Source organism: Pleurodeles waltl, chromosome 5 (genome assembly GCF_031143425.1).
Source record: "Pleurodeles waltl isolate 20211129_DDA chromosome 5, aPleWal1.hap1.20221129, whole genome shotgun sequence".
In the NCBI taxonomy this organism is placed as follows: domain Eukaryota; kingdom Metazoa; phylum Chordata; class Amphibia; order Caudata; family Salamandridae; genus Pleurodeles; species Pleurodeles waltl.
Window position 1 is genome coordinate 638,751,858 of NC_090444.1, and position 25,270 is coordinate 638,777,127.

At 48.2% G+C, this 25,270-nt stretch overlaps 1 protein-coding gene across 2 annotated transcripts in view; it reads right to left on the reverse strand.

Annotated features, from left to right (window-relative positions):
* KMO (kynurenine 3-monooxygenase) overlaps window positions 1-25,270 on the reverse strand; it is a 572,599-nt gene that overhangs the window by 301,642 nt on the left and 245,687 nt on the right. For both annotated transcript variants that reach the window (XM_069234506.1, XM_069234507.1), the window contains exons 4-5: window positions 15,716-15,805; window positions 10,366-10,414 (exon numbers count right to left, since the gene is read on the reverse strand). In XM_069234506.1, the coding sequence (XP_069090607.1) occupies window positions 10,366-10,414; window positions 15,716-15,805 (139 nt within the window). The remainder of the gene's footprint in view (window positions 1-10,365; window positions 10,415-15,715; window positions 15,806-25,270) is intronic.

The window sequence follows — 25,270 nt, forward strand, 5'->3', positions numbered from 1 at the left end:
CAAAGTTGGTACAGACCTAACAAACATTTTGATCATTCTATGATGACATCGGAGAAAATTACTTCGCTTGAACTTAAATCTGCTCATCAGAACAGTGTATTTTAAACATTTTTATGGCAACCTCAAATGATTGATTCAATCAGTGATTGATAAAAGTTACAGTGGAACAGCTACTCAGACTGGCAAAAGCCAATGCCATTCTTACATTCAAAAGAACATTATTTAAAATGCATAAACCATAGACGTTTAGAAGCAGTCGAAACGGGTTGCTAGCAAAAACAAGGGCCAGCAAAGGCTGCCTCTGACTATCCCTTAACAATGCCCCCATCTTAGCTATGTAAACTAGAGCAACATGGTGTCTAAAAGAGGTTGCTGCTTATCTTATATGAAAAGATTATGATTCTGAATTGTGATTTGGATTCTTATTGAAGATTAGAAAGATCCATAAAGAGCAATGGAGGGGGACAGAGAACTCATTTGCTCAACAGGTACAGTTATACTGTGCCCCCAAAAAGAACAAGCATTTTCAATGCAACGGGGCTCGCATTTGCTCGAGTTGGAGCTATTTGCGTTGTAAACTCCCAACCTAACTTTTCTTGCCACACAAATTAAAAGAAAAAAAACACGTAAAATGCAGCGCGATCGCGCTGAAATTGAAAACGAAAAAACAGAGCGTGATCGCGCTATGTAAACCCCAGCGCGATCGCGCTGCAGGGAAAATTAACAGATAAAGTAGTCCAGAAACCAGGCTCAAAACATCGAGCCTCGTATGTTTCTAGTAGTTTACCGGTGCTGTGTAGGTGGGCTAAACACCGGAAAAGGCATGACGTATGCATGCCTTTCACAAATGAAAGCAAGAAGATTTTAAAGAGCAAGCCCAGGAACCAATGAAAGAGACTGACGTGACCTGGGCGTGGTTTAAAGCCCAAAGAGAGATTACTTTATGGACGGAGCGCTTTGCGCTCGCCCATAAAAAGGAGTTTCATGAAATCAAAACAGAAGATTAAGGCCCTCATTACAACCCTGGCGGTCGGTGTTAATGCAGCGGTAATACCGCCAACAAGCCAGCGGAAAAAAAAGGGGATCACGACCACGACAGAACCCGCCAACACAGACAGCCACTTTAACACTCTGACCACCACGACGGAAGCAACAATCACCACGGTGGTCACCGCCAACAGACAGGCGGAAGACAATGTACCGCCTACCCTATCACAACCCACCAATCCACCAGCTTTTACGGGGCGGTACCAATGCCATCAAAAGCACGGCGGAAACAGTACCCAGAAGGGGAACCACTCACCTTTCGACACTCAACGAAGAACCAGGACACCATGGAGCCCGAACTAAAGGTCCTATCGATGCTGGTGTATCTGCTAATACACCAGGAACACTAAAGACGGTGGCAGCGACGACCACGGTGAGTACAGCACCTAGCATACAGGGGAGGGGGGAGGATAAAGAGAGTGACACACACAGGCAACATGCAACACTCCCACCCTCACCCAAAACACCATACACACAAACACATGCAGCAACAGTTCATGTACACCCCGTAACCCCCTGGAAGAATGCAAGGACAAAAGGAATTGAGTGCAAATAGTGATATTTAGAAAAATGCAGATTGTAAACAAGAGTATTTCCAAATATTTATAATATGTACAGAAAGCCGTACACTGTCCTTTGAAATGTTTATGGCTCAGTGGGCAAAAAATCATGGGCGAAGCCCAAACTTGACACCTGCCTCAAAACGGAGAAAACACTGCAGGGGCAACAGGTTGAAAATACACAGGCACCTCAGGGGGAAGGGGAGGAGGGGCACCTCAGCTGGAAGATGGTACTACGCCACTGCTCCTGGAGGGGGCTCCATGCCCACAGCGATCTCCTGGGTAGTGCAAAGCCACAGTCTCTCTAGTGGGTGGTTTGCCCACTGCTTGGTCCTGGGGAGTGGTTTGCCCACTGCTTGCTCCTGGGGAGTGCAAAGCCACAGTCTCTCAAGTGGGTGGTTTGCCCACTGCTTAGTCATGGGGAGTGCAAAGCCACAGTCTCTCAAATGGATGCCTTCTTCCACTGGTTCTGGAGGGGGCCTTGTGCCCAGTGTGCTTCATCCTGCCAAAGAAAGTGATAGTGGATGCATATCTTCACTGATTCTGGAGGGGGCCTTGTGCCTAGCTTCTTCATCCTGCCAAGAAAAGTGATAGTGGATGCATATCTCCTCTGGTTCTGGAGGGGGCCTTGTGCCCAGTGATGCTGCACCTGGGGTGTGGCAGTTCCCATTCCCTCACCTGGGTGTCTGAGGCATGAGATGTGCAGGGAACAAGTAGCATGATACTCAATGGAGGCAGAGCCAGACTCCATCCTGCGGCGACTTAGGCTGCAAAGTGCTCGTAGTGCTGGTGCTTCAAGTGGTGGGTGGGGGGTCCAGGCCACCTCCTGCATCTCTGGATAGCTGCCCACTGGGGATGCTGCTGATGACAGATGTAGTGGCACCGGCTGGGCATGTGGTGGTGCAGATGGCAGTGCAGGTGGCGGTGTTTGTGGTGGTGTCTGCGGCGGAGATGCTGCTGGTGCTGGCTGTGGTGCAGGTGCTGTTAGTAGTGGAGGGAGACACCAGGCCGTCTCCTGCAGCCTCGGACGGCTGCCCACTGGGGATGATGCTGCTGACTGTTGTGGCAGCGGCAGTGCAGGGGGTGGTGCAGGTGGCGGTGCAGATAGCAGTGCAGGTGGCGGTGCTGGCGGCAGTGCTTTCTGCGGTAAAGGTTGCTGGGCTGTCGGTAATGATGGTGGGCACCAGTCCCTCACCTGGAGGCTCCGAGGCATGAAGTGCCTTGCCTTGGGTTTTCTTCCCCTTCCCCACCTTGGCAGATGCTGCTGGGACCTTGGCACTGGCAGATGCAGTTGTGGAGGAGGCCTTGCTGGGTGGGTCGTGCTTCTTGGATGTGTTGCATGCTGGCACCTTCTTCACTTTGGCCTGTGGCGGAATGTGTTGCTCCTTTGCAAGGGTCAGTGGCACACTGGCAGCCCTGACGGGTGCCCCCTTTGATCCCCTGGGACTTGCAGGTACCACAGCGGATGCCGACTTGGTGGCTGAGGTGCTGGTCTGTGATCTTGACACCCTGGCCTGTGTGGGAGGACGGGGGGAGGCGTAGGGAAGAGGTCAAAGTTGGCAAGGAAAAGTTTTTTAGACACACTGGGATGAGAAGATGGAGAGGGTTTGGGAGTGGAGGAAGTGGGAGTGGTTGTAGGAGGTGTACGTCTGCTGAGTTTGGGTGAAGGTGCATGGGCTGGATGCTGTTGTGAGGTGGACGGCTGTTGGGTGGGTGCTTGCATTTGTGTACTTTGGGAGGAGGGGTCACAGACACACTGGGAGAGGACACGGGATGTGTGCATGGTTGTGGGGGTGGTGACTGCTCGTGAGGGGCGTGCTGGTGATGGACGTAGTGGATGAGGATGTAGTGCATGCAGGTGTGAGTGGAGATGCTACTGGGAGGGGGATGGACGATGAGGAGGAGGGGGACACAGTAAAGGCAGTGGATGTTGGTGTGTCTGCATGGGGATGGTGCTTGTGTGAGTACCTGTGTGATGAAGTGTGGTGCTTGTGTTTGCCTCTGCCACTTCTATTTGTTGATTTGGGTGAATGCTAGTCTGAAGGTGTGCTTGGGATAGGCTGGGGTTGAGGGGATTGGGGCTGGGTAGAGAAAGTTGGAGGGGGAGGCTAGACACAGGGACAATGGCTGCCATCAGTGCTGTGCCCAGAGCCTGAAATGCCCTCTGTTGGGCCGCCACGCCAGAATGAATGCCCTCCAGGAATGCATTTGTTTGTTGCAAATGCCTCGCAACACCATGGATAGCATTCGGAAAGGTTGGCTGCCCAACAGTTAGGGATCTCAGGAGGTCAATAGCTTCCTCACTGAGGGCAGCAGGGCTGACTGGGGCAGGGCCTGAGGTGCCTGGGGCAAAGGAGATGCCCACCCTCCTGGGTGAGCTGGCAAGGGAAACACGATGAGGGGCTGCTGGGAGGGCGGTGCTGGTGGTGGGGTGGCGGTTGTACCTGTTGTTGGGGTGGGCACAGAGGTGTCTGCCACCGCCAGGGAGCTTCCATCAGAGGAGGAGTCGCTGTCACTGGTATCCCATCCTGTCCCTGTCGTGGAGCTCCCCTCGCATTCCGTCCCACTGGTGCCTTCACCCTCGGTGAATTCGGCTTCATGGGCCATGTGAGATGCAGCTCCCTCCGTAGCTGGTGCCTCTGCTCCTCAGCTCCTCCGTCAGATGATGCTAATGCACACAAGGACAGGGTGACAAAACAAAAAGGGGGGGAGAAACAGAGGATACACTTGGTCAATGCCAGCAACAACACTACTGTTGGCATACACAACACACAGGGAGCTGCCCTATGCACTAGGCAATGCCCAACCAGTCACTAAGGTAGTCACAAGCCCATAGGGTACAATGCCTATCACCAGCATCTGCACACCTGACACCCACAGGACCCTGCCCAGTAGTATATGCCCCCTAACACCATTGGGTTTGGAGTGCTTCAGAGCCTGCACACAAGGGACCTACGCTGCCATGATCGCCCTGGCCTAGGGGCACCCACAGCCCACATCCCCCACCCAGCTAGCTCCTAAAGTCAGGATTCAGAATCTGTACTCACCCCATTGTGGCTTCTGTGATGCCCTCAAGCGCCCATCCAACTCCGGATAGGCCACCGCCAGGATGCGGAACATCAGGGGGGGTCATGGTGCGACAGGCACCCCTTCCACGTTGGGAGGTCAGCCCCAGCTGGGCCTCTGCCATTTTCTTGGTCCAGTGGTGCAGGTCCTCCCATCTCTTGCAGAAATGGGTGCTCTGCCTGTGATAGACCCCCAGGGTCCGCACCTCCTTGGCGATGGCATGCCAAATGTCCTTTTTCTGGTGGGCGCTAACCTAGATAGAAAATACAGCAGAAAAGGAAATTACTCAACCGTCCGGACCAGCATACTCATTGCCCCTCAGTTCCCACCCATGCCCTGACGCACATACACTGACCACCTCTCATGCAGCACTCACGCCAGGATGCATCAGCACCCCCCAACATGTGGCTTACATCCACACCACTCCAAACATGCATTGCCCACACATGATGATAACAGTGTACCCACCTGTTTGTCTGGATAACCGTAGAGTGATGTGTACTGGGTAGGACCCCATTCACCAGTTTCTCCAACTCCTCCACAGTGAAGGCAGGGGCCCTTTGCCCAGAGACTGTAGCCATTGTCACTTCCAGACTCAGGTCACAGCAGCACTTGCAGTGTAGGTCCTCTCCTGTTGACGGTCAGGTAGCAAGTGAGTGAATAGTTAGAAAATAGCGGTGACGTCCACGCCAGTGTGTACTTTTACCGCCGGCGTACATCACCATTGGCTCCTGGAACCCATAGGGCCCAATTAAAACCAATGCGAAGTTGAGCGGCGATCATCGACCGCCTATCGCGACGGCGCACAACGCCAGCGCACTTACCTCATTTCTACTTGTCCCTCCTCACAGGTCAGGCAGCTGCCATTTCAGGGGGGCACATGGCATGGCACCTAACTGCGTCACAGCAGACATTGGCCCATCAACTACTGTCGACTTCACATACTGCTTGAGTGACCTATTTTCAGCAACAGTTGTGCATTCTATGTTTAAATATCACTTTCTGCTCACTGTTCTCCTCCATAGACTACAACCGCTGAGGCAGATGATGAGATGGCGGCATCCTCCGGTGTACAGACCCCTGGTGGATCTGTCAACAATGGAGGACAGACACATTATCATCACATACAGACTTTATCGTGCCACAATCCAATAACTGTGTGCCCAATTGGAGCCTGACCTGATGTCAGCTATCCGTCAGCCTACAGGAATACCCCCTCTAGTGCAGGTTCTGTCAGTGCTGCATTTCCTGGCAAGTGGTTCCTTTCAAGCTACAGTGGCCATGGCATCAGGAATGTCTCAGCCAATGTTCTCCAACGTGTTGTCCAGAGTGTTGTCTGCCCTGCTGAAACACATGCACAGCTACATTGTGTTCCCCCAGGTGGATGATTTGGCCACAGTGAAAGCTGACTTCTATGCCCTGGGACATATCCCCAACATCATTGGTGCCATTGATGGGACACATGTGGCATTTGTTCCCCCCCGGAGAAATGAACAGGTTTACAGGAATAGAAAAAGCTATCACTCGATGAATGTGCAGATGGTGTGTTGCGGACCAGTACATCTCCCATGTGAATGCCATTTACCCTGGCTCTGTGCATGACGCCTATGTCTTGAGGAATAGCAGTATCCCTTATGTGATGGGTCAACTCCAGAGGCACTGGGTGTGGCTAATAGGTGAGGTGAGCCTAAAGTCCCCACCCACTATAAGGAGGTGTCTGGGTATGGGGTTGTCCCTAAGGGTTAGTGTGTGTCTAACAGTTGTCCCTCGATATTTACAGGTGACTCTGGTTACCCCAACCTCTCGTGGCTACTGACCCCATTGAGGAATCCCAGGACAAGGGCAGAGGAACGTTACAATGAGGCACAGGGGCGTAGAAGGAGGATTATTGAGAGAACCTTCGGCCTCCTGAAGGCCAGGTTCCGGTGCCTCCATCTGACAGGTGGATCCCTGTACTACTCACCAAATAAGGTGTGCCAGATAATCGTGGCATGCTGCATGTTGCACAACCTTGCCTTGAGACGTCAGGTGCCTTTTCTGCAGGAGGATGAACTTGGAGATGGTCTTGTTGCAGCCGTGGAGCCTGTGGACAGTGAGTAAAAGGAGGCAGATGAAGAAGACGGTGACAACAGAACAAACATTATACAGCAGTACTTCCAGTGACACACAGGTATGAGACTGTAACTCAACTTTACTTTTCAGTAATCTTTTGTACATTGTACATGGTAGCCTCTTACCCTCTGTCTATGGACACTGACTGTACGCCTTGGATTCTCTATTTTCAGATCTGTGTACCCTATTCTGGCTCCTGCTATATGTAATGCTGCCCACCAAAGGTCATCCTGTAGTAAATTTGACTTGACACATACTTTGCTCTGCTTTGATGATGTTGTACTAATACATTAATCGATTCATGACACTGACTCCAGTATGGTATTTGTTTCGAGGGTGTTTATTTTTGTGCCAATAAGTATGGGGTATGTGCAAGGGGCTGGGGTGATGGTGGAGGAATGTCCAGTTAGAGTCCAATCTCTTGGTATCACAGGTGCATTGTCCAAGGGGACATAGGAAGTGCAGCAATGGCAGTTCAAGGTGGACAGGGTGACATAGAGGGACAGAAGGGTGACAATCAGGAGGGTCTTATTTCCTGGCGGGGTCTTGGCAATGTTCTCTGTCTTCTGTCTGGATCACAGGGACCGTTTGCGGGGTGGTTCTCCTTCTGCAAGGGGTGGGGTGCTGGTGGCCTGTTGGTCCTGTGGCGGGGCCTCCTGTCCACTAGCGCCGGCGGAGGTGGAAGGCTGTTCCTCGCTTTGGCTAGTGTCAGGCGCCCTTTGTTGTGCCACTGCCTCCCTCATGGTCTTGCCCATGTCAGCCTGTACCCCTGCAATGGTGACCAGGATGGTGTATATTTTTGTGAGGACCTCCTTGATCCCCAGGTACTGTCCCTCCTGCAGCCGCTGGGTCTCCTGCAACTTGGACAGTACCGGGCCCATGGTCTTCTGGGAATGGTGGTATGCTCCCATGATGTTTGAGAGTGGCCTGTGGAGGGTCGGTTCCCTGGGCCAGTACTCCCTCTGTCGCACAGCAGTCCTCCCAGCTTCCCTGTTGCCCTGTGCCTCTGTCCCCTGAACCATGTGCCCACTGCCCCTGACCCTAGGTCCCTGATCGTCCTGAGTTTGTGGGGTGGCCTGTGGTCTCTGTAGTGGTGGACACACTGCTGACTGACGTGTCCTGGGGACAGTGGCATGGGCCCACTGGGTGGGTGCTGTGCTGGTGTTTCCTGAGGGGGAGGCTCTGTGGTGGTTTGGACTGTGGCAGGGTAACCTACTGTCCGGAGGCCCCTCATGGGCCAGGTTGGTCATCGTGATCCAGGTGTGCAGAGCTGCTGTCATCACTGTGGTCCTCTTCTAGGGGATGGGCGCTGGATATGGCCTCCTCTCCGGGGACGTTGGGTAGGGGTCCTGTTGGGATGCAAAATGCATTGTCATAGTATCTGCGTGTGCCATCCTGTGCATGGCTGTGTTTCCCACTATGATTGTGCTTTCCCTGTCGGCTTGGCCTTGTGTGAGTGGTGATTTTGTGGGCTGGGTGAGTCTCTCTATTGGGCATGATGGGGTGATGGGTGCCCATGCAGGTCTGTGATAGGTGTCCATGCATTGGGGGTGCATGCACGGCTTGGTTTTGGGATGGGTGGGTTGTGTTAGTGGGGTATATGTGAGTTGGTGGAGTGATGGGGTGGGGGTAGGAGTTTGTGATGGCATGCAGATGGGGGAGATAATGTAGAAATGATTTGACTTACCAGAGTCCAGTCCTCCTGCTACTCCTCCGAGGCCCACAGGGTGCATGATCGCCAAGACTTGCTCCTCTCATGTTGTTAGCTGTGGCGGAGGAGGTGGGGTCCACCAACAGTCCTCTGTACAGCAATCTGGTGTATTGAAACCACAGAACGCACCTTCCCCCGTAGGTCGTTTCACCTCTTCCTGATGTCATCCCTTGTTCTTGGATGTTGTCCCAAGGCGTTGATCCTGTCCACAGTTCTCCGCCATAACTCCATCTTCCTTGCAATGGATGTCTGCTGCACCAGTGATCTGAATAGCTGTGGCTCTACCCGGATGATTTCCTCCACCTTGACCCTTAGTTCCTCCTCAGAGAACTTGGAGTGGCTTTGGGGTGCCATGGATGTGGTGTGAGTGATATGTGTGAGGATGTGTGGGGTGCTGTGATGTGTGTGCTGTGAGGTGCACGGATGGTGTATGGGTGATGGTGTTCTGTGGCTCAGATTGAGTGGGTGCTCCTGGCTTGTCTCTCTCTCTGTTCGCAATCTTTTTTTTTTGTGGAAAGGGTTGTGGGTAATATGGGTGGGTGTTTTCTAGTGGTGTGAGTTTGTGGTGTGTGTATGTGTGTCAGGTGTGTGGTTTGAATTGTCCAATGTGGTGGTGTCTTGTAAATGTGTGTGTATTTTGAGTGCGACGGTGTGTACTGCCAATGGTTTACTGCAGTTGAAAGACCGCCGCGTTGATTAGTGGGTCGTGATACTGTGGGCGTATTCCTGTTGGCGTAATAGTGTGGGTTTTGCTATCGCTGGTTTATCACTGACCTATGGTGTGGCGGACTTGTGTGGGTGTCTGTATTGTGGCCGTATTCTATATGTGGGTCATGATACCCGTGACGGATTAACGCCGCGGTCACAGTATGTTGGCGGCCGTCAGCACGGAGGTAATGGCGTTTACCGCCAGGTTTGTAATGAGGGCCTAAGTTTGCATTGTTAAGTGTTGAACTTAAAAAGGAAATATAGCAAACTATCACACAGTAATTGCTTTTGTCAAACAGGCCTGTATTTCTTTTGCATCTTTAATAAAACTTGCCCACATAGGTATACTTTTCAAACAAAAAAAAAACCTTAAATCCAACAACATGTTATCATGTAGAAAAAAAAACCCAAAAGAATACACAATAGAGATTAGTGGATAGCACCGTACCTTCATTTTATAACAGGCTTAGTTGCCCACGCAGCAAACAGTAGATCCATATTTCAACACTTAGGGGCATATGTACAAGCACCTAGTGCCACCATGCGCCACCCTAGCGTCATTTTGTTTTACCAAGGTGGAATTAAGGAGGCCTTTCTCCCACGCCATATTTACAAAGTGGCACAATGCTTGCATTGCGCCATTTTGTAAACCCTTGTTCCACATTATGCCTGATTTGCTAGGAATAATGTATGCAAGGGGGCATTCTGACACAGGCAGGCCTGAAAAATTGACTCAGTGAAATTTACATTTCACTTCGCCATTTTTTCAGTCATTTTTAATGCCTGCTCAGAGGGGGTGTTAAAGTGACGCACCCCTTTAAATCAATGGGCCTCCCTGTACTTTGTGGCACTAGTGTCAACTTTTTTTCACTAGTGCAGCTAAGCGCCACAATAGCGCAAAAAATGTTGACACTATTGTCCTAATGACCTCCATGATGCACCATATGATAAATACGATGCAACCATGGTGTTGTTAGGAGGGGCAGGGGTGACGCAAGAAAAGTGGCACGTCAGGACCTTTGTACAGAAAAATCAAAATTTTAATTTTAGGCATACAGATTTCTTACCGGCCATACAAAAAATTAATCATAATGTCTTATAATTCCTAGCAATTGGACACAAATAAGAAACATGTCAGGCTCAAAGATGAATTCAACTCACCATTTAGCAGTTCCTTATTTAGGTTTGCTCGGTCAACTGAAAGAATACACTGCAAAAAACAAAGATGGAATATATTTACCAAATACTTATGCATACATATGTTATCACTTGCACACGTCAATTCTACCAATATATGAACTTCTAGCAGTTGGAATAACGTTGCCTTATCTGTTTGAAAATAGAGATATTTTTTTGTCTTGTAGAAATATTTATTGAAACTATCTCGCCAAGGTGTTTTGGACGAGTTAATAGAAATTATTTGAGGCATTTCTATGCCGGGATGCATATTACAAGAGATACGTAGTGCACTGATTTGAATACAACAGACCGTGAAAGAATATATTGAATTTATAATCCCAGTGAAAAAGCCTTTGTGAAAAAGATAAGAATTAGGGTATCGGTATAAATCGCTATTCCACAAAACCTGTTCCTATTTCGATTTGAGTGTGAGATCAGTATAGTCCTATTATTTCTATATTAGAGTGTCGATTGTCGGGGTGAGTGGGGGCAAGTTATTAAAACAGGGTAAGAGACAGAGTCCCAACGACTGCCAGCACCCTTAAAGTGGCAGTCATCTGTTGGCACTCCAATCAGCACTTTAAAATTCGTTGTTTAAAATATATGGACTGGGCACTGCCATTTTATTTAAGTTCCTCCCTCCCCCGCACCAGGGCATACTGCTCTGTGCAACCATTAAAACATATTAGGTGCAGAAACCCCAGTCATGGTATTAATGGATGAGGATCTACACCAGGTAAAATAAACGGTTAAGAGAGGGGAATGTCTGCGGGCAGAGGCACGAGGGGGCTCCTTCCTGTCCCCTCCTGCACCAGAGTGGCAACAACGCACTCCTAGAGAGGCCAAAGTCTCTCCAACCTCAGATACCTTCACCATCTCACTCAACTTCCCCGACCTTCACCACCTACCCCACAGATGTTTACTATCTCCTCTGATCAGTGTTAACCTTCCCACAATTGGGTAAACTTGCATAACAGGACCTTGTACTCCTGGGTCTGGCAGGTGATTTCCCAGTCCGTTGACTTCTGCTCATTAACTCATAGGGAATATAGGCCAGAATCGTTCACCCTGGCCAAGTGTCTCCATAATGAGTCAAAGGGAGTTTGGAACAGGGACCCTTGACTCTGCACTTTTGCGTCTTGAAGATTATTTTGGTTTTTTTATGCTATAAAGAAATATAATGAAATTGAGCATTTTTTAGTAAAGGAATTCTGGTAGGTGTTTTTCTCTTCATTTTTATATTATCAAGATACATATGTAGGGAGGACCTTTCATGGCATCTAACAATGATTTAGGACATTTTATAGAATATTCTTGCTTTCACCAGCACCCAGACGAGGTTTATTTGGTGCTGAATGTTGTTTTGATTTTTGCGAGAATCATAGAAGCAACACAGTGTTGTGTTTTGTGGTCGGTGAAGTTTGTTGATAGGTAAGTGGGAGTGCAATATTTCCATAGAGAAGGTGGAACTTTAAATGTACTTCATCCCCAACTGAGGAGTACTAGTCAATATGGATGAATGGAAGAGTATTTTGAAGTCTGTGGAGATTACTTAACCATCCTCCACTTTGGATATTATATTAAGGATGAGAATGGCTCCCCGATGGTACCTACGTTTGTAACATTAAGCTTGAGAGGGGCAGTTTGTCTGAAAACTGATAGAGGTAGATTTAGCCAGCTGTCTTTAAGAGGTGGAATAGATTTAGAACTAGGATTACAGTCTTGCAGAGGAAGGTTTTAAATTGTTATGACTAATTTAGATTATAATTGCTTTCAGGCTATTCAAGATGTTTTGAAATGATCCTCCCCCAGCCCTCACCCCGTGGATGACAGGTAGATTTGCAGGCCATCTGCATAAGGGTAGAAGAGGAGGTTTTGAGTTTTTCGGAGGTTCATTAGAAGTTCTAACAGTATGTTGTAATATAGGGCAACAAATGGGGATCCTTGAGCAACTCCACAAGAGACTGGACCTAAAGGGGATGGGAATACGCCTAGTTTTACTTCATAAACTAGCTAGTGAAGAAAACGTTGAAACAATATTGTGACTGTGGCAAGAGCTAGAATAAAGTCAGCAAAGAAAATCGGCACAACTCATTATTTAGAAGTAGGAAAACAACTCGAGGAGTGTTAGACTTTTCATCCTTGGTGTGGTCTCCCTTAACTTTTTGCCTCTGTTTCCCAGGTTGTTGATGAGTGCTGGACTCTGTTTTTGCTGTTTTTGTTACTCTGGGCACTTTACCAATACTAACCAGTGCTAAAGCGAAAGTGCTCCTCTGCAAATTGTGTATGTAATTGGTTCAACCATGATTTGCATATTTGATTTACTGGTAAGTCCCTAGTACAGTGCACTAGAGGTGCCCAGGGCTTGCAAATGAAATGTTACTAGTGGGCCTGCAGCACTGGCTGTGCCACCCACCTCAGTAGTTCTGTAAACATGGCTCAGACCTGCCACTGCAGTGTCTGTGTGTGCAGTTTTTAACTGCCAATTCAACTTGGCAAGTGTACGCACTTGCCAGGCCTAAACCTTCACTTTTCTTACATGTAAGGCACCCCTGAGGTAGGCCCTAGGTAGCCCCATGGGTAGGGTGCAGTGTATGTTTAAGGTAGGACATAAACTAATGTGTTTTTTATGTCCTAACTGTGAAATACTGCTAAATTCGGTTTTCACTGTTGCAAGGCCTATCTCTCTCATAGGTTAACATGGGGGCTGCCTTTAAATATGATTAAAGTGTAGATTTCCTTTGAGAGCAGATAGACATCTGGAGTTCGGGGTCCCTGAGCTCACAATTTAAAAATACATCTTTTAGTAAAGTTGATTTTAAGATTGTGTGTTTGAAAATGTCACTTTTAGAAGGTGAGCATTTTCTTGCTTATCCCATTCTGTGACTTTGCCTGTTTGTGGATTCCCTGCCTGAGTCAGTTTTACAGTTGGGCTGTTTGCACCCCTCTCTAGACAGTGACACAAAGGGAGCTAGGGTGTAGCCTGTATATCCTGATGGGCCATCTGGGCTGAGGAGAGGGGAAGAGTGGTCACTTACACCTGAAAGGGCTATGCTTGCCCTCGCACAATGCAGTCTCCAGCCCCCTGTTGTGCTTGGGGCCTGGGCAAGGCAGGATCTTGAAAACAACAGAGACTTCTATTTGAAGTATGCCTACTTCAAATGCAGAAAGGGGTATAAGAAGAGCACCCAAAACCCCTTAAAATCAGATTACTTCAGGAACCAAGAGGAACACCTGCCAATTAGAAGAGATGAAGAAGCTGGAGGAGGAGTACTGCCCCTTTGCCTGTGACTGTGCTTTGCTGGGTTGGCCTGCAGTAGCTGTTTCTGCCTGAAAGAGAACAAAGACTGACTGTTGTGTGACTTCCCAATGGTGAAGAATCTCCAAGGGCTTCAAACTGAGCTTGCCTCCTGCTGTTGAAGTGTCATGGACAGCAAAGACTTCTCTCTGCCAGCACTTGGGCTTTCTGCTGAGAAAGGAGCAGCTGGTGGAAAAGGACAGAAATCCACTCAAAGACCACTGTGTGGGGAAACTTTAGACGCACCACCTCTTCACAGCTGAAAAACGACATGCCACCAGCCTCGGAGCTGAAATCGACGCTCCACCTGCATTGTGGCAGGCAGATCAATGCAACGAGGCTGGAGGAACGACATGCAACACTCACAGCGGCTGCTGTTAATGACGCAAGCCCCCACGAAGCGCAGTTTCTTGACACCGTGTGACCAGATTTCTACGCAACATCGCTGGGTGTGGAAAATCAACGCAAGGCCTGCCCGGACCCGAGGTGCCCATCTGGATCGATGCATCGCTCTCTTGCGGGAGAGAAGAAATGATGCAGGTCGACCTGACCGGAGGAGGAACGAGGCACGCTCCTGCTTGCGAGTGAGAAATCAACGCATTGCTGGCCTTTTCCGACACATACTCGCCCGTGCAACTTTATTTTGCCGCTACTCAGGTATTTTTGTATGCTGAACATTCTCACTGTTTTCTAAAGGATTTAAGACTCTTTTGCTTTTTAAATTCATAACCTGACTTGTGTATGTTGGATTTTTATCGTTTTGGATTTATTTTGTTTGGATAAATATTATCTATTTTTCTAAACCTGTGTTGTGTCATTTTGTAATGTTTTCACTGAGTTACTGTGTGTGTTGGTACAAATACTTTACACCTTGCTTCTGAAGTTAAGCCTGCCTGCTCATGCCAAGTTACCAAGGGGGTGAGCAGGGGTTAACTGAGGGTGATTCTTCTTTACCCTGACTAGAGTGAGGGTCCTTGCTTTGTTGTATAGACTTTGATTGTGTTATCATGTATGAAGTTGTTCTCCTATTCAGAAGTAGACTGGAAGAATGCATTTACTATAGATAGATATACTCGACCCAAAATTCTTCCTATAGCCTTTTATTGTCATCCTCTGAATAAAATATGGATAAGAACAATTATGTAATAGTCTTTGGACTTTTTATTGTATAGAGTTTAAGGTATGATGATTGAGTCTGGTTTTGAGTGTGAATGACCTTTGATGTGATTGATGGATGGTGGTTGTTGTTCATGATAGGGTGGGGTATTTATCTTGTATTACCTTTATGATTTTTGTGTATTATTGTTCTCAACACATTTTTGCTATAAATTGTTATAAATAAAACGAATATATCAATGGACGCGTATGATTGTTTAATAATTATAGATAAGTATGCCAAAATGAATAGAATTATGCCATCAGATATACCATGACTAGAGCAAATAAATTGTTTTATAGACATACATAAGGAATGGTTTAGCTGGGACCTATGAGAGAATTTGTCTGACATACTTATAAAAATACATTTATTGCGTTGTTGTTTGTAACATATATTCATAGAGTTAGATTCAAGAGTAGCTCTATTCAGATTTTTTTAGTGTTGTACAGAGCGTAACCTGAATGCCAACCAAAAACCCCATTTCTAACAACTCTGGACAACAATTTTTTACAGAGGTATATCAGTGGGGTAGGACTATAAGATATATGGGCTACTAAATGGCCAGCAACCAGGAAGAAGGTATAACCCACCATCCCATGCTGAGTAAAAGGAATAGGGATATCCCAGTGCCTGACCCACCCACAGGGATGGGGGTATGATCGGTGACCTGCTCATCTCACCCTTTAACAGTTTCCTTTCATTGATAAACTGCAAAATTAGGCAGAGTGTCAGTCGTTCATGCAGGGCAAAGTGATGAGATCTAATATGTGCAGATAGACCTCCAAGCTTCAAGCTCCCCTGCTTATCTCCACCCGATTCATGCTGGTGTTCAAAGAAATGTATTTTTGTAAAATACCCATTCTTCATGTAATTACCTGGTTTCGCTTTCCATAGGGAATCGAAGACTGTTTTCCTGATAGTGAATGAATCATCCTGGCCCTCATTGGAATTCCTTTGGAAAGAATCTAAAAACAAAGGAAAACACTATTTATTTTTTAACCACAACTTCTATACCCAGACTACATTTCAAGGCAATTCTTAACATATGCAGGCTATTTTGTAATTAGAAAGATGACAGGTAATTATCCCTCCTTTATGGGAAAAGAGGTTTGTTTGTATTGTTCTTATTTACTCGATCTTACAATACTTTCAAGCTTCTCTTCCATCTTCCACTGCTAAACTGATTTTGAAAAAGGGACAGTCAACCTTCATTAAGTTTAACAAGTTATATCTCGAGCTCTGTCATGAATAATAAATGCACATGCCTACACATGATTTGTTTTTTCAAGGATACCAACATTTACATCTCTTTGGATGGGGAATATTATTGTTTCAGTTCAGATGATGATTGTCTAGACTTATAGGATTCAAATTCTGTCAAATTTATGCTCAATGAGCCACCAATTTGAGAACTTATAATCACGTTTAGAAGGTCATTCCTGGATCAGTATTGCAACTGTGTTAAAAGTACACTTTTGGCATATTTTTACACTGTATATACAGCATATGAGCAACAAGCACTTTAACTGAAACTGATTCTCCTTGCCACTTATCAGTAATGTTTTTCTCTTGATTTCCTATTCAAATCTCATTTTACCTCTATAGCATAAAGTATACCAATTTTCTCTTTTAATGTAATTTCCAATTATGACATTGACTGTCTTCATGATTGGTTCACCTATTTTCTTCTACAGGGACCCTTGTCCCCTAAAATAGAACCTTGAGCTAGCATCTCATTTCTGTGTTGAGTGAATATGGATATGTAGTGTGTGTAAAACATGTGCTGTGATAACATGTGTGGATGATTGAGCATGAGTAAAGGAGGTCAGTGGGATCCAGTTTGGATGGACCTGGCCTGGCACAGACCAAGATGAAGGGTGAAAACTTATTTTCCAGAATGTGGAAGTGTATTACTTGCATTTCTGTGGCCTGTGGAATAAGAAGAAGACACAGAAGGATCGTGACAGGGCAACCTTTAGACATTTCATGCGGCCTTTTGTTAGTAAGGAGTTGCAGATTAAACTTCCTGAGCACTGCCCGTTTGGTTGATAGCAAGGGTGAGGTGTGGGGCTGCAGTCTCTGTTGTGTGAGATGAGGAACCTTCTACATCAGACCTACCCTTCTGTCTGTCCCTGATTACTCCTTCAGCTGGGCTGATGACAGCCAGGTGTAGAAGCCACACACCTCTATTGCTCCTGATTGGAGTCAGCCCCAGTGCTACCTGCTATGGGAAGCAAACCTTCACACAAAGACTGTGTATCCAGAAATTACAAAAGGGGACCCTTGAGGAACCACCCCAACTACAGTTTGAGAGAGTTGATCTGTATCTTCTCTCTAAAAGTTGTGTATGACAGTGAGTTTGTTCCAGTTCCAAGTTCTTAATGACCAGGGGACTACTGTGCAACCTGCCTCAGAGCCAGTCTTGCAGATGTGAAAGGACATCACCTGAAGGGGTGCACCTCCTAATGGAGGAGCTGTGGTCTTCCTGAAGAACCAAAAACCTCCCTGCCTTCTGAGGGAAGGAATATGCCTGGTTCTGTAGGAAGAGAGGTTGTCCACGATGATAAGGCTGGGGAGTCTCCAGTCGCTTAGAGACTTCCACAGAGAGCTGACTGTCTGAAAACCAGCTAGGTGGGACCCGTTTTCTTCAAGGAGGCCCCCCTGGTCTTTAATCCCAGGTCCTGGCAGGTGCCACAAGTGCTGTGATCATATTTGGCCCAGCCGGTGCTGCAACTGCTGTGATCATACACCCAAACGTGGGCTGCACCTGCACTGATCTTCGTGGGCCAGGCCAAGGCCTCAACGTCCGTGCTCATTGTAGGTCCAGTAGCGGATGCAATTGCGGTGATCATCATTGGTCTGAATGGGGGATGCAGCCACTGTGACCACGATAGGCCAAGTTTGGGCTGCAAGTACAGTGATTATCATAGAGTCCTGGTTAGGACTGCACCTAACTTTGATTTGGTATTGACTGCGACTGCTGCAACACCCATTGGCATTAGAAGGGATGACTCTGTCCTTGGCCCAAGTAGAACCTCATCAATGCAACCATCACCAATGTAACCATCCTAGTCTGCCCCTGTCGAGTTTGCACCACTGCCAGCAAATGGAATCTAGAGAATGAGACTTGGTGGGTGGATAGATGGATGCAGCCCACACTAAACTTTGATTGTGGTGCAGTAGACATCATGCTCATTGTGGACCACTCACTAGGTGCAAAGGAGATCTGCCTGAATGTAGGAACGAAGAACTAGCACTCTGTGTACCTACCTCCTACACAGACTTGAAAGTGAGAGCACATTTGACTGTAAAAGAGTGGAGGAAGCTCCTCTGCTTGATTCAAGCCATTGCCTGGTTTCCCAAGGGGGGACCCAGTGGCTGGAGGGTAACCTGGTAGGGATTAGTGAGTGGATAAATTGGCATTTAGCGTCTTGAAGACAAATCACACCCAGGGAGAGTAACTTGTATGACAAATCGAATTGTGCAGATTTTAATAAAGCTGTGAGATTTAAAGTACTTCTGTATTTGAAAAGACAAGCACTTGGCTGCAGATTGGAATTAGGGTGTCTGTTGGTTGACTGTTGAGCGCTGAGCTTGAGCAACCCACACTGCTTCCCCATGAATCGTGTAACTGCTTGCCTTCTCTACCCTGAGGGTCTAGTGCCAAAAGGGATTGTAGAGCCAAAGAAGGAGAGGCCCCAGGACATCAGAGGCAAATGACTAAAACCTTCAAGGTTGAGGCCTAGTGGTCCCTGCCTGCTCCATGACACCCTGAACAGTGTCTGACACCGTGCCTCTTTCAGAGTTTAAACTGAAGACTAGTAACAATTGAGTTTGATATCACCCTACAGCTGTTGTTTTTGGTAAAGCCCTTATTCATATAACATGTGAAATGCCAGAAATTCGCCTAACATACAGTTTAGGTGAAATCACAGCATGGCGAAAAACAAGTAATTCATGCGTGAAAAAAATCCAAATCTAGACATAGAATTGTGGACCAGGTGAACACTGTGGGATAGCATCCATGAACAAGAGCCGACATCAGGAAGAGGTGGAAAGGCCTACTGGGGAAGGTATGTTCCATGGCAGCAAGGCGCCAGCTCACTATCCAGACGACTGCCGGTGGACCCCCACCTCCTCCTCGACAGCTGACAGCATGGGAGGAGCAAGTCTTGGCAATACTGCATCCTGATTGACTCACTGGAGTTGCCAGAGGACCGGAAACTGGTGAGTCAATATTTACTACCTATCCCCCCAATGCCTGCATGCCACCACTACCCCTCACCCTGACACCCATCACTCCACTCCATCCAACACAGTTCACCAACACAAACAACAATCCGAAATTCCAAGCCCTGCATGCCATACCCACTGCAAGCACATCCCTCCCATTCCTGCATGTACATCCACCACCAATGCATGCACAGCGTAGAGAACTAATAATCCCACAATACATCACCATACACAAACAAAGGTGGCAGGGCAACAGCAACAATATAGAGGAAGCTAGGGATGCAGAATATGTCACAGACATGTAGCATAATACACCACTTACATCCCCACAGGTGCCCTAATCATTCCCAGCGGTGAGGAGGTGCCACGGCTACCCAGTCTCCCACCAGAAGATGCCCCCAGTGATGAGAGCAACTCTGGACTACTCGATCTGGATGAACTCCCTCGCCCATCACTCCCTCGCCCGTCAGTCGGATACCCCAACCCACACCCAGTCCACCACAGAGCCTCCCCATCAGTATCCAACACCAAATCAGCCACCCAATGTCCCCACACCTCTGTCCCCTAGACACGTCAAACAGCAGTGTGCCCACCTGTTCAGGGCCCACACCTCACAGCCAAGACAATCAGGGTCCTGGGGTCAATGGCAGTGGAAACACCATTCAGGGGACACAGGCACAGGGGGAGAGGGACACACAGAGGACAGCTGTGCACCAGGAGGACAGGTCCAGGATACTGACTGCCTAGGTGGCACTCACTAATGTCTTGGGGGCTTACCAACAATCCCAGGACAAGATGGGTCGGATTCTATATATCATGCAGGATAACCAGTGGCTGCAGGAGGAACACCACCAGGAGATCAGGAAAGAATTGTTGGCCCTCAACACCACCATGGTCTCCATAGCAGGGGTGCTGGGTGATATGACCAACATCATGAGGGACTACACAGCACACCAGCTGGCCCCTACCACTAGCCAGTCAACTGACCAGTCCTCCACATCTGCTGCAGGTAGTGGACAGGAGGCCCTGCCACAGGACCCACAGGTCACCAGTTACCCCTCCCCCTGCAGTAGTTGAACCACCCCACACACGTTCCCTGCGACCCAGACAGACACCAGAGACACTTGCCAAGACCAAGATCACCACCAGGAAATGAGACCCTCCTGAATGTCCTCCTTGTGTTCCACTCTGTCACCTTGTCCACGTTGAACTTCCATTGCTCCCCTTCCTTTTGCCCCTTGGACACTGGACCTGTGCTACAAACAGACTTGACCAACATCCTGGACTTACCTCTACCTTCACCCCATTCCATTGCACTATTCCTTCTAAATTTTCATTTCAATAAACACCCTTGAACACGACTTGAGTGATAGTGCTTTATCTGACACAAATGTGCAATGTGTTGAACTGTTTCATCTTTTGCAATTGTCTTGAACTTTGGGATTCCATCCAAAAAATGGTCTGTAGCAGTATGTAGTCATCACATCAGTACACCGTAGTACCCACACCAACATCTGCAAAATGGGAAGGCATAGGTGAAAGTCAGTTGGGAGGCTAAGAAAGTTACTACCATCATGCTACAGCCACACAGAAAAATAAATAATCAGAGGAATGGTCAGTTCTACTGTCCTACCTGTGTGTTGTTGGAAGGTGGCAACACTGACTCTGAATCCTCCTCTGATGTAAGCACCCTGGTGGTGGGTGACACCTCTAGAACCACCCCAGCTACAGGTACAGCTGCCGCCCACGGTACCAGCACCACGCTCCCAGTAGCCCCCCACCGAGTTGCCTGTGCCCGCTCACCCAGGAGGGTGAGCATCTCCTTGGCCCCAGGCACCTCAGGCCCTGCCCCAGTGAGCCCTGCTGCCCTCAGTGAGGAGGCTATTGACCTCCTGAGATCCATCTCCGTAGGGCAGTCAACCATAGTAAATGTCATCCAGGGGCTGGCTACCTAGAGAGCATCCACAGTGGGTTGGTGGCCCTACAGAGATCATTTCAGGCTTTTGCCTCCTCTCTGATGGCAGCCAGTGTCCCTGGTCCTACCGTCCCCCCTCCAGCTACCACTTCTCAGTCGCAGTCTCCTCAACCCCAAACCATCCCATTCACAAATACAGACACGCATGCACACAAAACCTCACACAAGAGTGGCACAGACAAACACAGGTAGCAAGGCTCAAGCACTCACACAAACAACAGACAGTTTGGCACACAAAAACATCCACTGTCTCCCCCTCCTCCTCCTCCTCCCTCACAGTCACATCTGTGCTCACACCTGCATGCACTGTATCAACAGCCACCACCACCATCACCACATCATGCAGCACACCCACCTCACTTGCAGACACCTCCACAATATCCATCCGCACGTCCTCTTTGTCCTCTCCCACCCTGTCTGTCCCCTCCTATGAAACACAAACGCTCGCACTCAGACACCCAACAGCCATCCACCTCACACATGCACACTGTCCATGCACCTGCACCCAAGTCCACCAAACGTACACTCCCTACAACCACTACCTCTATTCTCATCCCTCCTCCCACATCCCACCCCAACATCCGTAAGAAGCTTTTCCTTGCCCATCTTGCCCATCTTGACCTCTTCCCTTCACCTTCCCCCTGTCCTGCCCAGAAGTGCAGGGTCCCAACAACCCAGCCCAGCACCTCAGCCAAACAGTCTTCCACTGCTCCCACCAAGAAATCTGCTGCTGGCATTAAGGGACCCCTGAGTTTGACTGCAGTCCACATCTCCACCTCAAAAACGGAGGTCTAGGGTGGCGAAACGAAAAGGACAGAGGACGGGGTCAGTGGAGGCACCTCCTAGACCTGGAGGCAAGGACACAAGTCACATGACAAAGGCCAAGGGGGCCCGTCACAAGGTGGAACCCAAGGATCCTCCTCCACCACCTGTGGGCAAGGAGCCCCCTCCAACACCAAAACAACCCAAGGAACCCCCTTCACCATCTGAGGGCAAGGAGCCCCCTCCACCACGAAAGGAACCCAAGGATCCCCATCCACCACCTGAGGGCAAGGAGCCCCCTCCACCATCTGAGGGTAAGGCGCACCCTCCACCACCTGAGGGCAAAGAGTACCCTCCACCGCCGGAGGGCAAGGAGCACCCTCCACCACCTGAGGGCATGTAGCCCACCCTCCAGAGACTGTGGCCTTTCACTCCCCTCCAGTGACTTTTGGGCAAGGAACCCCGCCAGAACCAGTGGGCATGACACCCACTCCAGAGACTGTGGCCTTTCACTCCCCTCCAGAGACTGTTGGGCAAGGATCCTCCTCAAGAACCAGTGGGCATGATACCCACTCCAGAGACTGTGGCCTTTCACTCCCCTCCAGAGACTGTTGGGCAAGGAGGCCCCTCCAGAACCAGTGGGCATGGAACCAACTCTAGCTGAGGTGCCCCCCTAGCCCCCTTTCCCCATGAGGTGCCTGACCATTTCCACAAGATGCCTCTGAACAGTGGAGTTGAGATGTTGTCAGGAGTCAATTTGGGGCTTGGACTATGCCCTGTGGCCATGTGGTCCTTTGGTACTTTGGAATGGCTATTGGCCCAATCTGTCCATTGATGTCTGCATTTTGTTTTCATGATTCATTATGTTGGCTGCAAATTACAGCGTTCGTACTTCGGAATTGTTGTCCTTGCATTATTTGCTTGTGGGTCGATTTACTCTACAGCTGGTTCTGTGTATGTGGTGGGTGTGTATGGTGTGTGTTGTGTGTGTGTGCCACTCTCCTTTTCTTCCCTCCCTTCCTTGTGTGCTAGGTGGCTCTACTCACAGTTGTCGTCTTGGTCGGCGTTGGTGCTCAAGGATGGCCATGTCGTGGTAGAGCATCTGGAAGACTTGGAGTTCCGGTTCTATGGCGGCCGAGGAGTCCTCTGCGTCCTTGATGGTGACTCTTTCGTTTTCTGTAATGTGTTTCCGCCAGGCTTTTGATGCCATTGGTACTGCCCCGGAAATCCTGGTGGTTCACTATGTCATAATATGGTGGGTGGTACCTTGACTTCCACCTGGCTGTAGGTGGCTACCACAGTGGTCAGTGTTGTTAATGCCATGGCGGTTGGTGTAGTATATTGGCTGTCCATGGGAGGTATCACCGCCATGGTCATAATTTGGTGATAATTACTGCCAGGCTGTAACAGTGGCGGTCAGTACACCGCAAATGTCATAATGACCACCTAAGTCTGAAGGTAAACTCCCGCTTGCTGTAGCTGAGGAGGGCTCCATCCCGGTTGGCCTCAAACTTTGACTTTGCCCGGGTCTAGGGTGACCAGATGACCAGATTGGCGCTTTTAGTTTCTATGCGCTAGAAAACCATAATTTAGTTTTAATTCATATCTATGATTCCCCTCATCTGATTTTAATTATGTTGGTGTCATTATGAGGATAAAAATATAATCTATTTTTATAAATTAGCATTGGATTTTTATTTGTGTGTTATGTTTTACTTATTTACAGTTTTGTGATTTTTAAATGTTTTACAATTCTGTCTCCTAAATTAAGCCTTGTCGCTCGCTGCCAAGCTACCAAGGGTTGAACGGGGATGAATTTATTGAGACCTGACTGAACCTGGTGGGGGTTAGTGGCCTATTGCTTAGTGTAGGTACTTGCCTGTCCTTACCAATAATCCACTTTCCAACACTTATGGTATAGAGCTTGTAATTAGTGTTCAGGTTTTCTGTGTGCCAGAAGGGCTTGTGGACTCCTGTTCCCAGAGCAGCCCTTCTGCTGTCTGCTACTGCAGGAAGGCTCTTAGGCCACTGACTGGCTTAAGGTGCTGATGAGATTTCTTGCCAAAATGGCACCCCATATATTGTCAGTACCATGAGACCGCTAGGTGGACTCTTGAAGGTGGATGGCAGACCGATCTTCAAGCCTGAGGGCACCACTAAAGGGGTAGCAAAGAGCACCGTATGGCAGCCCAGAGCTGTAAATTAACTTTTTATAGATGCATAAAGGTTACCGAAGAGTGCAGACAAGAAATGCAACATTGACTGTGGTGCTGACAATCCTTGCACCACTCCTGATCTTGACTGCAACTGAGTAAATCTGGGACAGTAGGTGCAAGGAGAATGCGAAACTCCTTGTATTTAGCAGGAAAGACATGGGCTCCCACTGATTAAGGTAAACCTCCCTACTTATTTTATTAGATATAAAGAATTTAGGGGCATAGTTACAAGAAAGTGGTAAATCAGCTATGATGCGCAACTTTTCTTGCGCCCCCTTAACATCAATATGGTAACACCATACTTACAATACGCCACACCATGGCTCACATAGCACAATAGCGTCAAAATATTTGATGCTATTGCGACGCATTGGTTGACTTGCGACAAATGTTATGGGGCTAGTCCAGCAATGCATGGGGGGCCCATTGGAAACAACAGGAGTGTAACTTTAACACCTGCCTTGGGCAGGCATTAAAAATAACAGGAAAAATGTTGCAGTGAATCTCGTAAATTTCACTACGCCATTTTTCTGGGCCTCCTAATGGGGGAACGCCCCCCCTTGCATACATTATGCCTGGTGCAAGCATGATGTGGCGCAAGGGGTTACAAAGTAGCGCAATCCTTGCATGGCACCACTTTGTGAATCTGTTGCGGGGAAAAGGCCTCCTTGATGCCGCCTTAGCATTAAAAAAAAATGACACTAGGGCAGTGCAAGGAGGCACCAGGGGCTTGTAAATATGCCCTTAGTGTGTATCAAAAAATGCTTTACTGAGCACCATAGCTCTTCACTTATTTAGACACGGTTGACTAATGCATTCTACATAACATAGATATGTGGAGTACAGGATATTAGTATTTTTTCGTTGCAATGATTCTTTAGAGAAGTCTATTGATAAAATACATTGGCTTTTCCATGATACACGTTTTGTTAATATTATAGCTGAAATGTAAATGAAGCATTTGCTTGACCCTCTTTGCTTTCAATAATAAAGTAACATAATTGAGTTTGCAGCACATTAGCTCCACCTTGCTTTTGGCTAACTGATGAAGCTGCAGCAGTAATTGACAGGGGTGGTTTCTGTCTAGGGGTGTTGGGGTGTTGCCCCAATGATACTTTGCCCCCACCCCCATATTGCATGTGAAAATTACACTTAATATTGCACTTATCTGAATTGAAAACATTTAATTAAGTTAGCCTGTGTCAGCCTTCAGCCGCGGGTGCGGCAACAGTTCTGAAGGGGGT